General features: G+C 43.4%; 1 protein-coding gene across 1 annotated transcript; it reads right to left on the bottom strand.

The window, feature by feature from the left end:
- Nucleotides 1-4157: 4157 nt before the first annotated feature.
- Nucleotides 4158-7849, bottom strand: LOC123475376. Its single transcript, XM_045177984.1, has 6 exons — nucleotides 7182-7849; nucleotides 6980-7136; nucleotides 5981-6883; nucleotides 4812-5632; nucleotides 4303-4703; nucleotides 4158-4189 (listed from the first exon to the last, which is right to left on the bottom strand). The coding sequence occupies exons 1-6, from the start codon at nucleotides 7847-7849 to the stop codon at nucleotides 4158-4160; spliced, it is 2982 nt and encodes a 993-aa protein (XP_045033919.1).
- Nucleotides 7850-15553: the final 7704 nt, after the last annotated feature.

Raw genomic sequence — 15553 nt, 5'->3', positions numbered from 1 at the left:
CCTAAAACAGTCACCACTGCATACTGTATTCAACAGCTCCACTGACTGCGTTCCAACACTTTTAAGAGACCGTTCATTTTTGCACCCCTCAAACATACACCACTTCATTTTATTCTAAACAGCTCCACTGACTGCATTCCAACAATTTTAAGAGATCGTTCCCTTTTGCATCACTTAAACAACCTAATTGCTTACTGTTCTCAACAGCTCCACTGACTGCGTTCCAACACTTTTAAGAGACCGTTCCCTTTTGCACCCCTCAAACAACCACTACTGCATTTTGTTCTCAACATCTCCACTGACTGTGTTTCAACACTTTGAAGAAACCATTCCCTTTTTCAGTCCTCAAACAACCACTATTACATTGTGTTCTGGACAGCTCTTTTGACTGCTATTCATTAATATTAAGAGACCGTTCCCTTTTGCATCCCTTAAAACAAGCAACAATTCATTTTTTTCTCAACAGCTCCATTTACTGCGTTCCAGCACTTTTCATAGACTGTTCCTTTTTGCATCCCTCATACAACCACCAATTCATTGAGTATTTACAACTAATTAAGAGATCATCCCCTTTTGCGGTTCTAAACGAGTACCAATTCATGGTGTTTGGACAGCTCCTTTGACTGCATTCCAACACCATTGAGACTGTTTCCTTTTGCCTCCCTCAAACAACCACCTATTCTTTGTGTTCTCAACAGTTCCATTTACTGTACTCTAACATACTTCAGAGACCTTTCCCTTTTGCATCCCTCAAACAACCACCAATTCATTGAGTTCTTACAACTTCTTAACAGACCGTTCCCTCTTGCATTCTTCAAACAAGCACCAATTCATGTTTTCTTAACATGTCTATTGACTGCGTTCCAACAACCTTTAGACACCATTTCTTTTTTTCATCCCTCAAAGAACCATCATTGCATTTTTTTTCTTAACAGCTCAATTGAGTGCGTTCCAACACCATTAAGAGATTGTTCCCTTTTGTTCCAGAGCGCGCGCTTCCATCGGTTCAAGAGGGTTCACGTAACTTTTTTCTGCCTGGAAAAAGGTCGACCACCTGAAAAGGGTTCGAACTGCCGCCGGTTAGGCTTAACCTTTTTCTTTCGAATTTTCGTGGACAGGGCGGGTAAAAGTACGGACTGGGGAAAACGGCGGTCAGGTGTAGACCTACGGGCAGGGCGAGACCCGCAGGCAGGGCGAGATCCACGGGCAGGGCGATACCCGCGGACAGGTTGGAAACGACGGGCATTGGTAAGACACTTAATCTGCAAGTAAATGACCAAGAAAGGAGCACGGGCATGGCCTTGGGGGAAGTTCCCAAGTGCGCTCAACCGTGATTGGTTTTCCCTCCATTGTTTGGTACGTGTATGAGTGGTACGACTTGACAATGCGTGGATTAGGGGGCTTAAAGTGATTAATAAATCGTAAGAAGATTAAGGGGATTTACATGGAGAAAGTGGCTTAACATGGATGAAGTGGCTTAACGTGGATTAACCGGCTTTACATGGATTAAGAGGCTTAAAGTAGATTAAGGTGTAAAAAGTATAAGGGGTATTAAAGTAAAAGTCGACTAACGTGCAGCAGACAATAAAAGTATAAATACACTAACGTGCAGCAGACAATATAAATATAACTCGACTAAATGCACAGCAAACACTGAATACTAGATTTCACCTATTACCGTCCTGGGACGGGCCGCCGTATACTAGTCCTCCTACCTTTATAAAAGCGAAAGGGGTATTTGTGGGCGGGATTTGTTTGTGTATCTGTCTGTGTGTTTGTCCGAGAAATTTCGTGTAGGCACACGCTGCCATTGGTTGCATGTGGGTCACGGGATTTTTGCTGTAGCCAATCCCAACCCTGCATTCCGCAATTTATCTCCACGTCTTTTCCAACATGGCCGACATCATACGTACATTTTTCTACGCCGTCAACTATTACAATTTACTAATTTGAAGCAATTGCGTATACAATAACCAACTGTAATAGACTGTTTATTTGCTTCCTTTAACTCAAGCCACCAATTCTTTATCTTTTTATCATCTCCATTGACTGCATACCAACAAATTTCAGAGACCGTTTCCTTTTGCATCCCTCAAATAACCACATATTCTTTGTTTTTTTACAGCTTCATTGACTGCATTCCAATTAATTTCATAAACGGTTGCCTTTTGCACCCCTCAAACACCCACCATTGCATTTTGTTCTCAACTGCTCCACTGACTGCGTTCCAACACCTTTGAGAGACCGTTCTCTTTTGCATCCATCAAATAAGCCCCCATTCATTTTTTTTTCACCATCTCCTTTAAATGTTTTCCAACAATCTTCAGAGACCGTTCCGTTTTGCATCCCTCAAACAGCCACCAATTCATTGTGTTGTGCATAGATTCCTTGACTGCATTCCAACTCCTTTGAGGGACCGTTCCCTTTTGCATCACTCCACAATCACACATTCTTTATGCTCTCAACAGCTCCTTTGACTGCTTTTCAGCACCCTCAAGAGACCGTTACCATTTGCATCCCTCAAACAAGCCTCAATTCATTGTGTTTTCACCAGCTCCATTGACTGTATCCAACACTTTAAGAGACCGTTCCCTTTTGCAGCCCTCAAACAAACACTTTTAATTTGTGTTCTGGACAGCTCCTTTGACTGCGTTTCAACAAAATTAAGAGACCGTTCTCTTTTGCTTCCCTGAAACAACCAACATTACCATGTATTTTAACAGCTCCCTTGACTGCTTTTCACCGACCTTCAGAGACCGTTCCCTTTTGCATCCCTCAAACAACCACCTATTCATTGTGTTCTCATTAGCTCCATTGACTGCTTTGCAACACTCTTTAAAGACCGTTCCCTTTTGCATCCCTCACACAAACACCAATTCATTGTATTCTGATTAGCTCCATTGACTGCATTCCATCACCTTTGAGAGACCGTTGCCTTTTGCATCCCTCAAAAAAGCCCCAATTCCTATTGTTTTCACCAGCTACCTTGACTGTGTTCCAACGATCTTCATAGACCGTTCCCTTTTGCATCCCACAAACAACTACCTATTCTTTGAGTTTTCAAAAGCCCCATTGACTGTGTTCCAGCATACTTGAGAGACCGTTCCCTTTTTCAGCCCTCAAACAACCACCAGTTCTAAGTGCTCAACAGCTCAATTGACTGCGTTCCAACACCAATGAGAGACCGTTCCCTTTTGTATCCCTCAAACAACAACCAATGCCTTGGGTTGTCAACAGCCCCATTGTCTGCGTTCCAGCACTTTTCAGGGACTGTTCCCTTTTGCATCCCTCAAACAAGCCCCCATTCATTTTGTTTTCACCAGCTCCCTCGACTTTGTTCCAACAATCTTCAGAGACCGTTCCCTTTTGCATCACTCAAACAGCCTTCAATTCATTGTGTTGTTCACAGCTTCCTTGACTGCATTCCAACACCTTTGAGGGACTGTTCCCTTTTTAAACTCAACAATCACCCATTCTTTATGTTCTCAACAGCTCCTTTGACGGTTTCCAACCAAATTAAGAGACCGTTCCCTTTTGTTTCCCTCAAATAACCAACATTACAATGTATTCCTAACAGCTCCCTTGACTGCTTTTCACCACCTTTCAGAGACCGTTCCCACTTGCAACCTTCAAACAAACACATAATCTTTGTTTTCTTAACATCTCCATTGACAGCATTCCAACAAATTTAAGAGTCTGTTCCCTTTTGCACCCCTCAAACAACCTCTATTAATTTGTGTTCTGGACAGCTCTTTTGACTGCGTTCCAACCAAATTAAGAGACCATTCCCTTTTGCTTCCCTCAAACAACCAACATTACGATGTATTCCTAACAACTCCCTTGACTGCTTTTCACCACCCTTCAGAGACCGTTCCCTTTTGCATCCCTCAAACAACCACCAATTCATTGTATTCTGATTAGCTCCTTTGACTGCATTCCAACACCATTGAATGACCGTTCCCTTTTGCGTCCTTCAAACAAGCTGTAAGATTTTAGTTCAGCCCGTGACTGAACTTACCTTAGTAAAGAGAAAAATGTGTAGATGAAATAAAGAACACACGAGAGCACTTGCTGCTGTCTTGACGGTGTGAGGTATATTCTGTAACTAACTGCCCCTTGCCCTGTACATTTTCCGGCCGGTAGGCTGATGGGCGGGGTTACACAAAATAAATTGTAAAATGGTGGCCTCCTAGCGAGGGCCAACCAAATCATATGCAATAAATCGTGATGGTTTTCGCGTCCGTCTTCCAGCTCGTGTTGTCGGATGTTGGGAACGAGATATATTCCCAACACACTCCCCACCAGAGCCCGTGGTCCACGGCTCTTCCTGCTCGACTGGATCTGCGGCGGCCACGGGTGGAGTTGCTTCTTCTGGTTCCAATTCCAGCTCTGGCGTAGGTGGAATTTCGACGTCGTCCGGCTGATCCTCACGTAGCTCTAAGGGGTGTAACGATTGAATGGCACGGTTGATAAGGTTCCCGTTCAGCGTCTTGACCATAACCGAACGGATCAACCCGTCCCTACTAGTGATTATCTCCTTCACAACTCCTATCGTCCACATAAGGCGCTTAGTGTTGTCATCGTGAATGATGACAACTTCTCCTACCTGGATCTTGCGGCCGGGTCCTCCTTTACAGTGGAACTTGTCGATTTGGAGAAAGTAGTCCGTCACAAATCGTTCGCAGATATCGCTGACATACTCCCTACGTTGAAGATCCATTTCCAGCAGTTTCAAATTGGTTGCGTCGGGAGCCATGAGGTTTTCGGCTGGCTCCGGCGGAGTGCAGTTCGAACGCCTATTGTTGAGAAACTGGTGCGGGGTGATGGGGAGCGGGTCGTCGCTCCCTTCTGCCACGTAGGTAAGTGGCCGTGCATTCACCACGCTCTCGGTCTCAATGAGACTAACCTCTATCTCGTCGTATTCCAAACATGCACGACCATTGGAGCGCCTAAACAAATCCTTCATCGTCCGCACCATGCGCTCCCAGAACCCTCCCCACCATGGGGCTAGGCTGGCCGAGAAAATCCATTCGGTTTTCCGCATTGCCAGAAGGTCGTGGATCGCTGGGTCGGATCTTAAGACTTTCAAATGTTTCGAGACGCATCTAAATGTTTGGGCATTGTCCGAATACATGATGGAGACGCTACCCCTCCTGGCGGAAAATCTTCGAAATGCGAGGAGGAAGTCGCGCGCGGACATCGTTTTTGTTAGCTCCAGATGGACGGCCCTCGTTACAGCACAAATAAATAGGCAGGCATAGCTCTTTGGCTGTTTAATTATGCCTTTCTTTTTGGCTGAGAATTCGTCCAATTGGAGGTTTTCTTTGTTTTCCTCCGTTGGTTCTGTGGTTGGAGGTTCTTCAATGGGCTCCATCGCTGGAGGCTCTACCGTAGGCTCCAAAGCCGAACCATCCGTTGACGAGGGATCCGTGGAGGATGTAGGGTCCGTTTGCTTGCGTTTCTTGCGCAATGTTGGGTGTTTGTAATATAGCGACCCTGCGAAATCAACACCCGTGATTTCGAAGGCTTTCGCTTGTTTCAGTCGATTAATCGGTAGAGGTGCAGCTATTTCTCTGAATGGCGGTGAAGATAGACGTTGGCACTTGACGCAGGCGTGCCAGACTGATTTGGTCTGTTGGCGTCCTTTGATGATCCAAAAACGTTCTCTTAGATCCGATAGGGTGGTTTTAACTCCAGCGTGTTTTAGCGAGACGTGTCGATCTTGGATGATTAGTTTGACGACTGGATGTTGAGCGGGAAGCAAGATGGCGGGTTCAATCTCCCTGTCTCTTAGCGCTAGCTCTACTCTTCCTGTTATTCTAATCAACTTGTCTCTTGCGTCCCACACGGGTCGGAGTGCGGCAATTTTCTCTTTATGGTGCGGTTGCCGCCCTTCTTGCAGATCCTGAAACGTCTTGGGAGAAGCTTCTTTTAGGAGCTGCCTATAAATAAGTAGCTCCGCCTTCGTCAGTTCCTCTACTTTTAGATGTTCTTCCATTATCTGTTTTCCGTCTCCTGTCTTGATTGGAGTCTTCACTTGTGTGGCGTTTGTGGGGCGGTTTTTGGAGGCGAATCTCAGTATCCAAGCAGTTCTTCTGAGTAGTCGATTCCAAGACGGAATTAGATCCAGATGCCATTCCACTGAAGTGGCTGGTTCCACGGAAGCTACCGACATGGTGACGGTTTTCGATTTTGCTTCCGCTTCGATTCTTTCATGAACACTGGGTTCTTCTACCTCGGGCGTTGAATCCGGACATTTGGTTTCGTCTTCTTTCAGCCATGATGGTCCGTTCCACCATAGCTTGGAGTGTACCAGCGTTACGGCTGGCGCTCCCCGCGAGGCGAGATCCGCTGGATTTTCGACGCCTGGACAGTGCCGCCACCAATTTGGGCCAGAAAGTTTCTTAATAGTTTGGACTTGGTTCCTGACGAATGGTTTCCACCTGTTGGTGTCTCCTCGGATCCAGCCAAGTGCCACTAGAGAGTCAGCCCAGAATATAGTTCGCCACGATTCGATGTGGAGAAAGTTCTTGAGTTTTTCTCCCAATCGTGCCGCCAGAAGTGAGCTTAATAGCTCCAGTCTTGGTAAGGTTACTTTTTTCTTTGGGAGAGGCACCACTTTTGTCTTGCTAGCAAGAAATTGGATGATTGTGTCGCCGTTTTTGCTTTGTAGCCTTGCGTAGGCAACGGCTCCATAAGCGGTCTTGGATGCGTCGCCGAAGACATGAATTTCTGCATTTTGTATGACCCTTTTCGAGTAGCCTATCCAACGTGGGATTTTTAGGTTGGCAAACTCGTTCAACCCAGTCATGGCTGCTATCCATGTCTTCCGTATTTCAGGAGGCGCTTCCACATCCCAGTCAATTTCGGCTTCCCAAAGTTTCTGGTAGATTATTTTCAGCAGGAGCGTTGTGGGTGCTAGAAACCCAATGGGATCGAATACTCTTGCCGATATTCTTAAAATATTTCTTTTGGTCACTAGTTCTCCCAATTCCGTCGCAGCTTCGATGATAGGTGCGGGATCGAACTGGAAGGTGTCGGATTCGGTATCCCATCGAATCCCTAGGACCTTAGGCTGACCTTCTTCCAGTTTCTGAGTAAAAATTTTCACTATGGGGTTGATGAGCCCCTTTTCACTGAGAAATTTGTGAACTGTTTTGTCATTGGTAACACATCTTCACATGTTGAGTTTTGCCTCCTGGAAGATGGATTTTGTCTCTTGTATCCTGGTTTTGGCTGTGGAGATGTTGTCGGCGCCTCCAAGGTAGTCGTCAACATAAATTTGCTCCTTGAGCTGTCTTACTGTGGTGGAGTAGATTGATTCCATGCCGTCTAGGTGCTTGTTTAGGGTAGCTCGCAGCAAAAATGTGCTGGAGCTGAGCCCAAATGGGACACGTTTCCACTTGTATGCCACTAGAGGCCAATTTGGCGTTTCTGGCTCCGTTATCCACAGGAATCTGACAGCCTCGGCGTCTTCAGGATGCAGGGCGATGTTTAAGAAAGCTTTTTCGATGTCTGCTATCCATGCGATTTTGTTCAAACGGAATCGCATTAAGACGGCTAGCAGATCGGGGTTTAGGTTCGGGCCGGTTTCCAAGACATCGTTGATGCTTGGGCCATACTTCGATTTTGCCGCCCCGTCGAATACCGGTCGAATCTTCGGGGATTTTTTGTCCTGTCGGATGACAGGATGGTGTGGCAGATAAGTGTGGAGTCCTTCGTAGTTCTGGTCTGCCTCCTCTACGAAGTTTTGGACGCGAAGCTGGTCTATTTCCTTATGGTAGGCTGATAGAAGCTCTGGTGTTCTTTTGAGTCTTTTCAATAGACTCTCCAGTCTTCCTTTTGCCATCAGGAAATTCTTTTCTAGCCTCCATTTGTCCGTTTTCCACGGGATTGGGGTGCAGTATCGCCCATCTTTTTGACGGGTGATTTTGTCGCCAAAGGAGCTGAGAGCATCGTCTGGCTCCACTGCATCACAATCGTCTAAAATGGCAAAGTGTTCCAGCTTCCAGAACAGAGATAAGTCAAAGTCCGTTTGCCGCTTCAATTCTTCTTTTACGATTTTCCGTTTTTCCTTTTTGTTTTTGGAGGTATGGTTGAGCTCCTGGCTGGAAATTTCTTCCATAGGCCTCGGCTGGGCGGGCGAAAATTCTTTGGCCTCCTTGCCGGCTCCCATTACGTCCATATCTTCGGAGGGATTCGTAAAATAAAATTCTGAATCGAGACATCTGGCTGCGTACGATGATACTGTCTGATGATTGGAAAAGCTACTGCATTGTAGCATTTGCTGGATTATTGCCTTTTCTTTTTTCGATCTTTTTTCCTTCGAAGGTCCAGCTATCATGCGACCTAGTTTTGTGTTGTATGCTCTAAGGCCGCACGGACTTTGGATAGCCGGTTCATTAGGAATGATCTCAAACATTTGGTCGACTCCGATTAAAATGCCGTCTTCTTTTTCTTGGCTGTCGGTTTCAAACCTGTCGTCAGCCATTTTTTCGTCTTCCAACCACAGGTGTCTTGCGAATGCCGTTTTGGAGTAGGGTCCAGTGTCTCCGATGTAGTTCGTTTCCAGGGCTGTTATTTTGACGAGGGGGTCTCCTTTCCAGGTGCCCCGAACTGCCAATTCCACTGCGTTGATTTGCTCTACTGGATTTGGTTTCCTTTGCTTGAAGACTCTCGTCCTGATATTTTCCACGGCCACTATCTTCAAATTCAGCGATTTCGAAATAGATCTGGTGACCCAGGATCTATAGCTGCCATCATCAATAAATAATATTGCCCTGGTTTCTTTACCATTGGGGCCTACCACCATCACCGTTGCCGTTTTCACCACGAGATCGCCGTAGGTGTTTGCACCGGAGACAGATGCCATGACGTTCGTTGGGGCATTGTTTCCAGTGTGTGCAAATCTTGTCACCTTTTTGTCACAGAGGGCGGTGTGGTGTGTCGCCTGGCAGGGTTTGCAGAAGTAGTTGGTGGGGCAGTTCGAAGTTTCGTGATTAGGGCTGAAACATCTGACGCACCTTTTCTGCCTTGCGATAATGGCCTTTTTGTCCTTGAGGTTTTCTGGACAAACCGTGGGGTAGTGTATTTCCCCACAGAAAATGCACGGTCTTGTGCATTATCGGACGATGAAGTTGTCTTGTCGTCCTGGTGGTGTATTTGATGGCTGTGTGCTTTGTTTTGAATATCTTCTGGTTTGTGGAGCTAGTTGGGATCTAGCTCCAATCGCCAGTTGAGAGGCTGTAGCAGCTGGTGGCTGTTTCGCCGGTGTGGTTGTTGTCGTCTGCTGTGGTGTTTTTACCGTTTCCGATTTCCATCTGCTATACCTTTCAGCAGCGTCGACTTGATCCCTGATGAAATTCAGCAGGGCTGTGATGTCGGTGATGTCGTTTGCATCGGAACTCGACCATTCTTTCTGCAATTCTGCAGGAAGCAATTTCATTAATTTTGTGCCAAGGAGTCCTCCAAAGGTGTCTTTTTGTACTCCGAGTGTCTCAAAGGCATTTATGTGCGACTGGACGGTGAGCTGAAGTCTTCGAAGAGCCGATACGTCTGTCATAGACTTAACAGGAGCCAGGTTATCAAATTTGCATAGATGGGTTTGAATGAGTGCCTTTGGTTTGGCATAGACCCTTTTCAATTCAGCAATAGCGATGTTGTAGTTTGCTGCAGTCAGTTCCAAGTTTTCCACGCACAAGTATGCTTCCCCCTTGAGATATTCTTTGAGATAGTCGAATTTTTGGACGTCCGACATTGTGGACGAGTGGATGGAGGCGTTAAAGCTCTCCCAGAATGACGTCCACTCAAGGATATCTCCTTGAAAATGTTTGATTTGCCTTTGGGGAAGGCGTGTTGATTGTGGTGCAGGTATGGCTGCTACTGGAACAGGAGCGGCTGCTATTGGAGCAGCAGTGGCTGCGGCTGCAATTTGTGCCGTAGCTTGGTTTTGAGCTATCAGCTGCTGAATTTGTTGCGTGTAGGCCTGTTGTTGCTGAAGGACTTGTGCTGCAAAGGCTTGCTGTTGTTGTGTGAGCAAATCATGTAGCAGCTTGCTTCTATCTTCTTCCCGTTTTCGCTCGTCTTTTCTTTGCTGGTCTTGGAACTCAGCGTCCAGTTGCCGTTTGTACTCCTCGCGTTTGTTTTTGGCTAGAGCGAGTACAGCACTCATGTCTTCTTCGACTTCTGCCACTGCGGAGTAATTCTTGTTCGATTTGCTCCTCGGTGGCGTTAGTGGATTGTAAGGTCCATCTAATTTGGTCGCTTGCCTTGATGAATTTCTGGTAACGTTGCTTGAGGAGTTCGGTTTCCGTTGTAAGGTCGTTATCCAGTTCTGCCATCATGGAGAGGTTTTTGTACTGCTTGATTTTGTCCATCGTCCTAGTAAGGTGGCCTTTCAGGCGTGCGCGTGTTGCCGATGCCCCTCGTGACATTTTTATTTGGGTTGCTGGAACGAACTAAGGCAAAAAGAGAAAAGGGGGGCTTGGATTTTCCTGCTCCTATCACCGAAATTTCTTCAGTTGATGTCGGGTTTTTCCGACCTTTTCCGTTGCTTGATTCTTAGTAGTAACAGCTGGGTCCGACTTCTGGATTTCCCTTAAAGAAGTGGGCGAAAAATTGAGTTGAGAACTTTTACCTTCGTGTTGCCACCAGTTGCGAGTAATGGAAGGGAGTAGCGTTTCGCTGTACTCCAAACAGTGGGCGTATTTTTTTAACTCCACTGGCTTGGGATGTTCTTCCTTCCTTTATCAGGCGACTGTGAGATGTGGCGAATAAATTTGGCTCTTAGTTAGCTTTCGGTAACTTAGAGCACTGTACCGACTTTGTTGTCAGTTATACAGGTGTCACGAGGTTTGGACAATGGTTTAGCACGATCTAAGATTATTGGACATTAAGCGGAGTGCAAAAAAAATTTGGCTTCTCCAATGGCATAGAGAATTCAAAGCAAGGTTGTAGGAGTAGTGAAGAAATCATAAGTATTAAAAAAAGGGATCCACTATAGCGTTATTTCTAGAGGCTAGGTGGCATTAATTTGCAATTTTTTAATGAAATAAATGAAAATTTTGAAATTCTTGGAAAGAATATAATAATTAGTGGCGTACTACTTCAATATAAAAAGAAAAAATCTCAATTTCTGAAGTGTACAAAAGAAGTTGTAATTTTGAACGCTATGTGGCGTAGACGTTCGTTTCTTAGAAAGAAAAAAAAATTTTATTTTGAGACTACCAACAAAAAGAGGAAAGAGTTTCGAATCTGAGCGCTAGATGGCGTAAGACGTTCAGCTCTGAAGAAAATGTTTGAAAATTAAAAAAAGGGAATGAATTTGCTATTCTGAGCGCCAGATGGCGAAGGCGTTCAGTAGATGAAGAAAAATGTTTTAATTTTTTGAAAAGGAAAAAAGATTGCTAATTCTGAGCGCCAGATGGCGTAGGCGTTCAGTAGATGAGAAAAAGAAAAAAAATTTTGAATTTGAGAGGGAAAGAAAAAAATTGAGTGATAGGTTTGTAAATTTGAACGCCAGATGGCGTTTGCGTTCAGTAAGAATGAATTTTTTGAAAGTTTATGAAAGTTGGAGAAAATTTGGAATTTCGAGCGCTAGATGGCGTTCGCTGCCTCAAAATTTAAATAAATAGAGATTGAAGTTGCCTATTTCTAAATATGTGAGAAAGTTTTTTCGTTTAGGGAGTGTAACTATTAAATTACTCTCCAGTTTAGAAAAAAGAGAAGGAAATGGCAACAATGGATTTTGAGTTTTTTGTTTATTACAAAAGAACAATCACAATTCGTGGTAGTGATCGATCAGATCGTCAGGGTCAATTTCAAGGATTATGATGTCTTCTTCTTCTTCTATTGCTATTTCTTCTCCTTCTTTCTTTTTCTCTTCTTTCTTTTTCTCTTGTTTCTTCTCTTCTTTTTGTTTTAGTCTCTAATTTTTGAAAATGTCTTGTTTGGAGACCCGAGGTGCTCCGCTATGGCGGAGGACAAACGAGAAGAAGGGAAATTAATGGAGGAACCTCCAACAAAACCAAGAGAAAAAGAAAGGGAAAATTGATGTTTGGGGCCGAACCTCCAACAAGGAATTTTTTGAAAGAAAAGAGTAAAGAAATTCAAGCCAATATGGCCGCCACCGACCACGTGAGGGAGAGGCAAAAAAAGTAAACTCAACCTGTTTTGCTCGAAATAGAGAAGACAAAGGAAATAGCAAACGAGAAAAGGAAAGAAAAATAAAAATGTTTCAACAAACAAACAAACAAACAAAAATTTTACGTGGAGGTAACCTTCGTGGAGGTTTCTCCAAAAAATCCCTAGCTTGAGCTAGGTTGAGCCCACCGTAATGGCCGCCACTGACCACGCGGTGGAAAAAAAAAGAGAAAAGAGGAAAAATTTTTTTTTTTTTTAAAGAAAGCAAAGCAAAAAGCAACAAAAAAAAATTTTTTTTTTACAAGACAATTATTTACCCTGTCTACCAGAACGTCGCAGTTACTACGACGTAAGTAGCAAAAAATGAAAAAGGAAAAAATTTGCCCTGCGGCTAACACGTGGTGTTCACCGAAGAAGAAAAAAAAGAAAAAAAAATAGTGGTGAGTTACGTCTCCCCACAGTCCACTGACAGCGAAATTTCTTAGTAAAGTTTAAATTACTTAATTAGTTCGAAGGACCATGTAAGATTTAGTCTCCGGTTCGAAGGACCATTGTAAGATTTGTCAGGCGTGTATTTATTAGACTTCTACAATAGCAATACAACCAAACCAAGAAGCATGACACTACTCTGAATATTGTTGCGAATAACATTGCTTTTATACAGAATTGCAAGTGGCACATTGGGTGTGGCTTAGATGGCGGTGGCGTGTGGTCACTTGGTCATGTGGGCGTTGCCTTGGTGTACACCTTGCGTACACTCAATGTCCGTGCAGATTTGCCATCTTCTGTAAAGCGTAAATAATGCAGTTGGCTCGTTACATTCCTTCCCCCCTGTGCGGCAGGATAAATTGGTCCTCCAATTTTACCTTTGTGTGCAGACTACAGTTCTTAGGAAGGCAACGTGAATTGCGCCAAAATATATAGTTATAAGAAGCGTCTAAAATATTCTAGCATTGGTGATGATTAAAATAATGGGGTGTTATTTTCTTTTTAGATGATGTCTGGCTGTTGGTACACTTGTTTTTTTTCTTTTTAGCACTCGGAATTTTCGGAATAGATTTCGAATGCTAGTTTCGTCATCTATATAGTCCTGTGCATATTTTCCGTCCGTATTGAGGTTATCATCTCGAGCTCCTCGACGTAACAATATTTCTATAATATCTGTATGCCTGTGCCTTACAGCTATTTGTAACGCAGTTTCCTTTGATGTGCGTGATCTTCTATTGATGAATTCCGCTGGACATACTTCCGCGACGAATTTGTTGTTATATTTAGCAGCATAATGTAACACTGTTTCTTCATCCAGTGTTTGGTGCACAATAATTCGATCCATCCACAAATATTTAATACATTCCATATTATTGAGAGCTATAGCCACTAGTAATGGTGGCTCTCCCATGCTGTTTTGGATGTTGAATGTGTTACCGTGATGGGAAAGAATACGGAGTAAATGGACATTATTATCCGCTGCTGCTCGGTGTGCTTTTGTCATCCCCTCCTCGTAAATATTGCTATCAGCTCCGTATTGAAGGAACATATCCATCACATCGAATCTTTCTTTTATCACACTCCCGTGTAAAAATGTCGTTCCATTGGGGAAAACAGTGTGCAGAATTTGTTTTATGTTTTTCCCATTTTCTCTTGCTTCTAGTAGGTGGTTTCTGATCATTTCTCTTGATACTTCCAGCAAATTGTAGTTGAATTCTCCTTTCATCAACATCGTTATGGCGACGATTCTTCTTCGTGTCATCTCCGTGTCCATAGCTGGGAATGTTTTCATCATACAGTTTTTACAGTATGCCGTTTGTGTTATTAAGGGAACTGGTAATGACCAAATTTCCTGTTCTTCTTCGTTGTTGATTAAACTTACTGCCTTACAGTTGGCGGCCATTTCACTGTCTGACGACGATGGGTCTAAGTCACTTTCTATTTTACTGTAGTAGTAACCCACTTTACTCGATGATGTTTCTTCTTCCGTTTCTGATGGTGATATAGAACTTTTCTCTTGCATAAATTCACAATCGCTTTCACTATTGCTGTATCTTTTCTTTTGCATAAATTCACAATCACTGTCACTATTGCTGTATCTTGTTACGTTTTCTTCCATATTTAGATTCCGTGATACCTGCATACTTTCACTTGCGTTCGCACTAATTTGTATATCACTTTTAACTTCATTACCCATTAGATTAGCTAAGAGTTCGTCTTCCCAGTCGTTTCCTGTTGGTAGCGTTTCACTTATTTCCAATTGCGGGGTATCTTCTTCAATCCAAGTCATCAAGATTTCATCACTCCAGTCAACATTTGTTAGTTCTTCGTTTTTCTTGGTTGGGTTCATTTTTTTTTATGTATCTTTCCTTGGAAGGTTGGTAATACAACTAAAAATTTTTTCTTGCTTGTTTGTCTGTTATATAGTTGGAGTACCTACCCGTAACATGCTCAAGGTTGCTTACGATTATCTACTAAAGAAATCTACTTTGAATGACAATGTTTTTTTTTGTTTTTTTTAGATGTCCTTTGTCTTTTAACTATCTTCTAGTCTGAGAAGCATTTCTACAATATATGTGAATCTTTTGTTTAATTGATCCCTCCTTTTTAAGAAAAAACTTCTCACCTTATATGTAAATGCTAGATTTTTACGACTCCACCTTATATAGAGTTTCAGTCTCGTACACAATTTCTCTGTTCTGCAAAAATTTATGGAAGGTTATTTCTTCTCCCCCCTCCCTTTTTTTTTTTTTATTATTTTATTATTATTTTTTTTTTTAAGATTGCGTTAAGGCGATCGAAGTAGTCTGGTGCAGCGTGGTCTTTGTTCTTCAGTTGTCGCTTGAGTGTCTTTGCTGTTGTTTTTTGAATCCCCCATTTTCCGTCATCATGTATACGTTAGATTTCGTTTCTCAGCATCTTGCTGAAATTAGAATGGCTTTTTCGCTTTTCCACCCGTTGATCTTTCAAAATCCGTGTTGTGAATTTCGCTTCACGACTGCCGATGTGCGGTTGTTCGAAGAGTTGTTCAACAAGGTTCGGAGTGGTGTATCCTTTCCCGTTGCTCCCGTATCCGTGGTACAGCCTGTTTGGTGTAACGACTTCTACTACAAGTAAGTCCGTCTTTTTCTTCATTTGTGTTATCCTTTTCTTGTTATTCGGAATTCTTTTCTTGTTTTGTTATTTTTGTTCTATTTTCTTTTGAGTTATTATTATTATTATTATTTTTTTTTAAATATAGTGAATATCCTGGCTACGCCCGACTTCGCGATATTCTTCCACTGCTGCACGCACGGTTCTTGTGGTGGGCAGAATCCGGGGATGATATTTATCATCCTTCGGTTTCGGTTTCTAATATATATCCGGAGCTGACGTATTCCGATATCCAGATACGAATTGAGCACCGTCAAGTTCGATTGGCTGT

Source organism: Daphnia magna, linkage group LG8 (genome assembly GCF_020631705.1).
Source record: "Daphnia magna isolate NIES linkage group LG8, ASM2063170v1.1, whole genome shotgun sequence".
Classification (NCBI taxonomy): domain Eukaryota; kingdom Metazoa; phylum Arthropoda; class Branchiopoda; order Diplostraca; family Daphniidae; genus Daphnia; species Daphnia magna.
Note: the sequence above shows the minus strand (reverse complement) of the source record. Positions and strands in the feature narration are given on the sequence as shown.